General features: G+C 41.7%; 1 protein-coding gene across 2 annotated transcripts in view; it reads right to left on the bottom strand.

Annotated features, from left to right (window-relative positions):
- Positions 1-296: 296 nt before the first annotated feature.
- LOC102221065 (netrin receptor UNC5D) overlaps positions 297-8,398 on the bottom strand; it is a 226,292-nt gene continuing 218,190 nt past the window's right edge. For both annotated transcript variants that reach the window (XM_023343786.1, XM_023343787.1), the window contains 2 exons: positions 7,325-7,503; positions 297-4,796 (listed from right to left, as the gene is read on the bottom strand). In XM_023343786.1, coding sequence (XP_023199554.1) covers positions 4,532-4,796; positions 7,325-7,503 — 444 coding nt within the window. In that variant the 3' untranslated portion in view covers positions 297-4,531. The remainder of the gene's footprint in view (positions 4,797-7,324; positions 7,504-8,398) is intronic.

Genomic DNA, 8,398 nt, shown 5'->3' with positions numbered 1-8,398 from the left:
CTCGTTCTGAAATTTCAGCTGCATGTCTTTTTTTGAAACAAAATAACCAAAAAATGATGACAGCATCACCGGACCACGTCTACGAATCCATTTTTTACACGTCAAACCCAACGTTCAAAAAGTCCAACATTAACATCGAAGAATCGGCGGCTGTTTCCAGTCCCAGGCGTTTGTTTTTCCACACGAGAAGTACAGTAATGCCGTCTGACTTTGAATTCTGAGATGTGCATATCATTTCACACCAACGTGAGCGAGACGACAGGAAAATGACCCAAAATCACACGAGAGACGAGATGATCTTTCAGCTGTACATTTATTTCCAAAAGGCTGCATATACATTTGCAAATCCTACTGTACAGAAAACATCCAAAATGTCCGTAATTATAGATACAGTGTACCACAAAGCTGCCCTGACGTTACCAAACGTAGACGTTCAGCACTAGAAAAGCTCTGCAGCCTATTCAATATTATAGTCTTTACGTTTCAACTAATACCTTTAAATGTATGTCAGCGTGATTATTTGTTCTTTTTCCGTTGTTGTTGTTCTTCCCCATCACCTGTACTTTACAACATTCACCATTTACAGTAGGTAAACAAGGCACAAGAATAGTGATCTGAAGCCGAAGGCCATGCGTGTAGCAACAAAGAGCATGGGGCCAACCAACTCCGCTGACACGACAGGGAACGTTTCCTCCCACGAAACAGGATTATATCTGACACCACAGGGTTATACACAGTGAGGATGTGTGCATCACTTTCAGGTTATAATGAGACACAGCAGACGTCACTGGGACACGTCCAGGCTGGTGGGGGGGGGGGACGCAAAGTGTGACAGGAGACAAGGGGCATGGACACTGGATGCAACAGCAGCTTAGCTCCTACAGAAACTCTCTTTTTATCCCGCGGGAATAACAAACATCAGTCACAGTTGATTGAAGGGAAGGAAAGAAAACACGAAAGACACACTTTTCACTTAAATTATCCAAAAGGAGTTCTATAATCTGTTTAAAATGCATAGAGATGATTCGGGAAATTAAAGAGATTTCACCAGCATAGCGGGACAACAACCACTCAACTGTACAGTAGCAGGTCAGAAATACTTTGTGTTCAAAGCAACACCTGATGAGAAGCCGAGGTACATTTCCCCTAATGCAGATGAGCCGTTTTTCACAGGAAAATTAAGGAATAAAACAACAACAATAGCCACAGGACATGTTGATGTGGGTGGAAAAAGATTTTACCTTTTCAAATTGCGAGATAGTTAATCGGTTACAAGTTCGTTATCAATAATTGGCCTTATCTGAGGGGAAAAAGCAGACACCTCATTCACTGTCATGTAAATGAAGGTGCAACAAAATTTTGTTTCTTCCGTCTTTGATTTTTCTTGTGGTTTTGTCATCTGACTTTTTACTGAAATTTGTAATTAGCCAAAAATAAATCTAGCTCTTTTCATTCAGTTTATTTTTTGTCATGACGTGTATAATTTAAATGCAGTAAAAACACAAAAACAAAATGCTAATGGCTAGCTTGACTGACCGCTTGCATTTGCTTTTTTAGCCATTTCAAACAACTACAACCGAAGAGGACGACGTCCCCGGAATAATGTGGATATAAACGATCCAATTCCTCACTGGTGGATGATGATAAGGTGCCACTACGCTACGCTAAAGCTGTGTTGGTTGATGCTGCTGGGTGTATCGATACACTTCAAGTACGCCAAAAGTGTTTTAAGTGTTTTTCAGCAGGCTGCTGATTATGGAATGCCTTTGAAGGTGGGCCATGGCTGTGGTTTCCCAGGTCTTTTCCTGGTGGACTCATGGTCAGTTGGTCGTCTCTAGCTAGCTTAAGATTAGCGTCACAACATGGATGTTAGCTGAAAAAATTGATGGACCTGCCAAAGGTTTTTTCCTGTGAAAGGGTGAAACCACCTAATATACTGTTGATATGAAATGTTGTAGTTTGATTTTACAGCCAACAGGTAAGGGAATTATTACCGAGAATAACTTCACAGAACCGCTTGAAAAATCCAAAGTATCATTTTAGTTGGAACTATGAAAGGTTCAGCAAAAAGCCTGCCGGTGTCACACAGGAGCCTGTCCAGGTGTGAGCCCAGGTTCTGGAGAAAGTGCTAGCTCAGCTCACGTTTAATCTGGCTGTGGATTGTTGGACAAACCCAAATGTTCCTATCGGCTTCAAACTACCGTCCATTACATAAACATGCTTCTCGGCATGTTTTATGCAACTGTTATTTAAAAAAAAAAACAAAAACAGGATTTAAAATATCCTCAGACTGGAAATTATAGTCACGACTAGCCCATCTGTGGGAAAAGTGAAGTTTTGGGTAGTAGCTTCACAACATCAAAGTAGTTTACTGCCACAATGTGGAGTCAGGTTAGATTAAAAACACTACTGACAGTAGAACAAAGCTTACCTTCATTTAAAAAGAAACAAGTAGTGAAATGATTCTGCTGATCAGCAGGAGAATACAATGGTAGCATAAAAAATATCAAAACAAGACCAGATCTACATGAGCATGGCTGGAGTCCGTTAAGCATAATGTTTGGTACAACAACATAAAGAAAGAAACTTCAAAAGTTAGGTTTCTTTTAACGTTCTTAGACAAAACCTCATAACTGCAGGTACAAAAAGGAAAACTGTGCGTGCTGTGGTGCGGAGGGAAACGGCGAAACAAAACATGGCTCATCTCATGGTGGATTCACAAAAAAAATGTGGATTACTTTAAAATCTTCATCCACTTTAAACTGAACATAAATGGAGAGAAAAGTTTCTCTCTTTTAAAGAAAACAAGACAATAAGTTGTATTAGCTATTGGTTCTTCAACCATATGCAAAATTAGAGGACGTGAGGAACTAAATAACTTCTAGTAAACACCAGCCCCTACGCTTTATTTCGTACGGAGTGTCTGGAACCTCGGCTATTGAGAAACAATTGCTTGCTGGAGGCGTGCAGTTCTGTTGAAGTTGTAAATTTTACCCGGTTGCTAACGTTTGCACCAGAAATTACCTGCGCCATAAACAACCATCCTCCACTGTGATGAGAGGAGAGCTGAGAAGAACCAGATGGCCGTTAATACTAATTAACCAATTAACGTGTACCAATTTGACGGTACACGTCACAAATCCCCAGGAGTTCCACTCTTTGAATCTATTGGTACACGTTAAGGGCTTGGCGGTGCTTCGTTTGTCTGGGTGATCTTTACGAACACCTGATGTTCATCAGACACCATGTGTTACCCTTTTCAATTTGTCATTATGTTCACCAGTTACTTTCCACTGCTAAGTAAATTACCAGGAGCCAGAAAACCTTTCCACAGATAATCTGATGAGTCTTCAAGCCCAGGCTCTTGCTAACTACCAGTCATTCTGTGGTGTGGAGTGCTTCTGATGCTTTCTTGAACTACTAGTTTTCTGTTTTAGCCCTTTATCCAAACAACAGAAATGCGTATGGGTGTCATCTGGATTAGAGCGTAATAGCAATAACATTAGCAGTATTCCAGGAATCAGTCCAATACATCCTTCTTTCCGTCATCTGGATTTGGTGTTTTTATACTTTAGAGCCATTTTTAAATGAGAAACTAAAAGCCTCTTTAGTTTCTGCAACCTTAAAGCTGTTGTGACTTTAATGCATATTGAATTCCACTGTCAGATGGTTTTCACACATGGGCTCTCAAGTCACAGTGTCTACACTGTGTGTGTGTGTGTGTTTGCTGGGTGGTTTAGTTGAAAGGTGTCGGTGCCTGATATGAGGTCCACTGTGGGAGCTTATGGTGGTAATGAGGTGATAAGACACCCCAGACAGGAAATGATGTTCTACAGCTTCCTCCCAAACTGTAACAAACTAAAAGCACAGTGAACAAACCTCTTCATCCACATTATGCCACAGCTCTTTTTATTGTTTTCATCCATCTCCAGTTTAAATTCTGATGTTGCTTAATGCTGATAATGTTGCTTTGGTGGAAATGATTATGCAAACGTAGGGTTTTCAGACGGTTTAGTTTTTTTAAGGATATGAAAATGAATCACTTTTGAATACAGTATCTGGCTTTTAAAGTTCACTTTCACAACAATGTTAGTAATATCCTGCTTAAAAAAAAAAAGATAAAAGGATGGACATAGAAAACGTCATTCCTCATGGTTGAGATAAAAAGGAGAGGGTGTGTTTGAAAATAAAAACTAAAAGAAATAAAGAATCCTTTATATTTTGAGCAAAAGTCAAAACTAATAAACACTCAAAAGACAAACTTAAAGCAAAGAGCTGAAGAAAAAATCAAAACAAAAATAATAACCGAGGAAAGGCCGACAAAGATTTACAGTCAGTCCACAGATCCGTTAAAACACAAGGGCAGATCCACAGCAGGAGCTGGTTCACCTCGGCCCGCTGTGATCGCTCGGCGTGCTGACCGCTGCCACTGTCCGCTCACAGACAACCTCCTGACGCGCCGCAGGGGTAGCGCCATGTGCATGCGCACACGACCGCTGGTTTGCCAGTTAGAGCCGGCCGACCTTTTCTCTCAGCCCGTGTATTCGGGAGCGCAGTCCTCGCCCGCCGGAACCGCCGCAGGATTGGCCGTGCCGTAAAGGCCGCCCGCTTCTATGTGATTGAGGTCAGGCTCCGCTTCCTCCGGGTCCTTTGGGGAGCTTTTGGAGTGGATTTTGCCAATTTCCTCCAAGGCGCTGGCCAAAGAGTCAAGGTCGGCAGAGTCCTGGTGACGAGCTTCCCACAGGCTCAGGATGACAGCGGAGGGACTCCGCTGCTTGGCGAAGTAGCCCAGGTTACTGTGGAGGAGCACAACATGGCGGAGGGATGAGGACTTCACTCTTAACATGACGTAACATGAAGACGTATTAAATTACATCCACTGATCATGCTTTATCGCTCAGTTATGTAAAAGTTTAAGCGACATTTTTTAAAAATATTTTTGCTAAACAAATTAAGCTGTCATCATGTCATGACAGTGTAATATGAGAAAGCTCTCTGAGCTGCTATTGTCATCTGAAAAAAATCCACCGCTCCCGACTAAAACCGACCAATAAGAGGCAGGAGGAGGGGCTTAGTGCATGAAAACCATGTATCCTCTGTCATTGATGGTCATGCTAACTAGCCTTAGCATAGTAGTATAGCAGAGAACAAAGGGGGGAGTGGCGAGCAAATGGGCATGATTGACAGCGCTAAGACCCGCCTCCTGGCTCTGATTGGTTGTTTCTAGTTAGCAATGGGAGAAGGTAGATGAGCTGGATTTTTTTTCACAGACTGTCTGTCCTATGCAGTACTGTCACAACATAGTGACAGTTTTAACAAATATCTGTATATAGAAAAGAGTTACAATAACAAACTTTGAAGTGTGTTAGTTAGGGTTACACGGACAATGATAAAATTTCAGTTATAAAAACAACCCAAATTTAATAGCATTAACCTAATTTACCATGAAATCTCACGTCAATTATTAGGATTCAAAGCCTTCTTCAGTTATTTGGATTGACGCTTTAGTTATAAGTTTCCGTGGAAACTTTTCATCAGGGTCATTTGACTACCTTCTATCAGCTGTTATGGTTTAAAACAAGAAATATGTTTATTTTAACAACAAATGCAGCTTCACCTAACCACTAAGCGTGAGTAAAAAAACACGTCGTCTTTCAGCGAACATAAAGATCAGAAATTCTGCCGGGGTATGTAAACTTATGAGCAGGACTTCCCTCTGCTGATTCTGAGCACAGAATGTGTTTGTTGTGTCAGACTGTGGTTGTAGGTGGCAGAGCCTGATCGAGAACAGATTTACAACAGTAACTGGACACGAAGGGGGAAATTTCATTTCAAAAATAAAGTAAAACTGCACATCCAGATAACTTTCTCCACTTTAAGTACTTTAGGCAAAAATCTAAAACTAGAAAATAACCATATGGATCCTTAAATGCTGCTTTGCTTGACTTTAAAACTAGTTTCTATCTTTCTTTAAGCCATAAATACAACCATCTGTTTTCACAAACTCCATGACAAAAGGCTGTGACCTTTAAAGAAAATAAGAACATAATTAGGAATAAATTAACCGCCCGAGTCATGAGGATTTGAAATCGACTAAAGTTTGACTTGCTTAGGAAGAACAGAGAGCCGGTTGCCATGCCAATGTGGTGAAGCCTCATTGTATTGGTTTTCCCACGAGTCCACCAGGGGGCAGTGTGCCACTGCAGCTGCAGAGCCACCTTCCTAGAGCCGACATGAGAGGGACTGCAACTGCTGGTCACTTTGGACTCAATTGAAAGCTGGTCAAGCTGCAGAGGAGAGCTTTGAGGAAGATCTTCAGTTCCTGTGGCTACCGGAAATATTGATGCCACAGGAACAAGCAAAGACAAGCGGTTGCCTCAAGTTCTCCTCATCATCATCGTGATAGAGCAATTACCAGAAAACAAATGAGATGACTGTGTTAGTATTGAAAGAAAGCCATAAGGAGTCAGGTTATCTGGAAAGTCATCTAAGGTCGGACCAGAATTGACATTTTCTATATCTGCATATAAATCTATACTCATGAGCATAAGTATGGTTGTGTATTAAAATGATGGGGATAAGTCTGATAGAGCTCCCCCAGCTCAAGAAAGACTAAAGCTGACCCAAATCACCCTGTTTATCGCCATGGTGATGTGTATCATGCCTTTGTTCTTTTTTATGTCTGTGTGGACCACAAGTCTGATGAACAAACCAATCAATCATCATGCTGTCCTTTCAGGAGGGACAAGCAGGGTGGCCAGTTGAGACAAGACAGTCCTGGAAAGAAAACCAGTTGGAGACTGGAGAAGACCTGAGACTGCAGCACAGGCTCACCTTCTACCAGGAGGACAGCTCCTGGTAGAAGGTGATACAAAGGGAGATACAAGGCAATGGTTTAGGCCAAAACACCACATGAGACTTGAACCGTGATGTTCAGAGACTGAGGTTGAACCAATTTGTACAGAATAATGTGTACAAATGTCTCTAGATGTACAAAGAAACATGGCTCAAAACACTAATCCTGAACTGTCACTTCACTTATCGGAAGGTCTGCAAAGGACTCACTCAGGAGAAATTAGCATAAATAGACGCCACACTTATCTTTTTATTTGTACAATGTCTTCAAGTGTATCCTTTACCATCTACTGTGCGCTACCTTTGTTGGCCTATCAACTGAAATCTCCATAAAACACCAAGAGGTTTGTGATAAGCCAATCGAGTGTGAAAAGGTTGAACCACTTGTGCTCGGCATGCTGTGCACCTGCTCTGATTTGCCCAACCGATTCCCCAACACGGTACGTTACGGAGGTGGTGTAGAACTCACCGGTCCAGGTGGAGTTTCTGGGCTAAGAGTTGCCAGTCCTTGCCCTTGGCGTTGGCAGTGTCAAAGGTGGCGCAGATCCTCTGGCGGATGGACAGTGGGATTTTGAAGGCCTTGGGCCCCGTTTGGGACGTGACCGTGCAGTCTGTCTGCATGAAAAATGGAACCGGCTCTTTCTCACCCTGTCGGACAGAACATACCCAAGAACAAGACAACTGTTAGATATGAATGGCTGCAGCTGCTGTAATCATTTCATTCGGCCATGAACAAACAGAACAAAGATGGGGAAACCAAGTACGCTTTACTGGGGTGTCTGAAACTCTGGAACTGCTACATCTCAACAATTTTTACCCAAATTAAATTGAGTAACTTTGAAAGTCTTGTTTAAACATGCACATAGGAGATTGAAGTAGAAAAATCAGTGTAAGATTACACTTTCCACAAATCACATTTATCTCTGTAATTCTGGAGGGATTTGTTTTGCCATTTTGATCGTTTTCCAAACATTACAGTTCAGATCAGAAAATCACAACTCATTCGTTTAATCCACAGATGTCAAACTCCAGTCCTCAAGGGCCGGTGTCCTGCACTTTTTAGATGTGTCACAGGTACAAAACTGGATTAAAATGGCTTAATGACCTCCTCCTTGTGTAGATCAGTTCTCCAGAGCCTTAATGACCTAATTATTCTATTCAGGTGGTGCAGCAGAGGCTCATCTAAAAGATGCAGGACACCGGCCATCCAGGACTGGAGTTTGACACCCGGGTTTAATCTGCGTTTTTCACCACACACCATGCAATTTGGGTTGACCCGCTGTCTTAATGTCCACACAACGCTGAAGCTCACAGAGAGCTGTGGGGACAGCAGGTCTTAGTGAGAGATGAGTCAGAAAAATGTGGGTGAATAATGATTGAAATAGTCCATACAATTTGCTGAACGTTTTCTACATATTTTGTTGAATCAGAATTCTGAAAAACAAAAACAGGTCATCCAACATTAAAAAAAAAACTTGAGTTAATTGCTTACAAGTAATCAAATTAAGTTTAAAAGTAAATATATTACGCTTATTAAGTTGTC

This window comes from Xiphophorus maculatus, chromosome 12 (genome assembly GCF_002775205.1).
Source record: "Xiphophorus maculatus strain JP 163 A chromosome 12, X_maculatus-5.0-male, whole genome shotgun sequence".
NCBI lineage: Eukaryota > Metazoa > Chordata > Actinopteri > Cyprinodontiformes > Poeciliidae > Xiphophorus > Xiphophorus maculatus.
The sequence above is the reverse complement of the archived record's forward strand: the minus strand, read 5'-3'. Positions and strand labels throughout refer to the sequence as shown.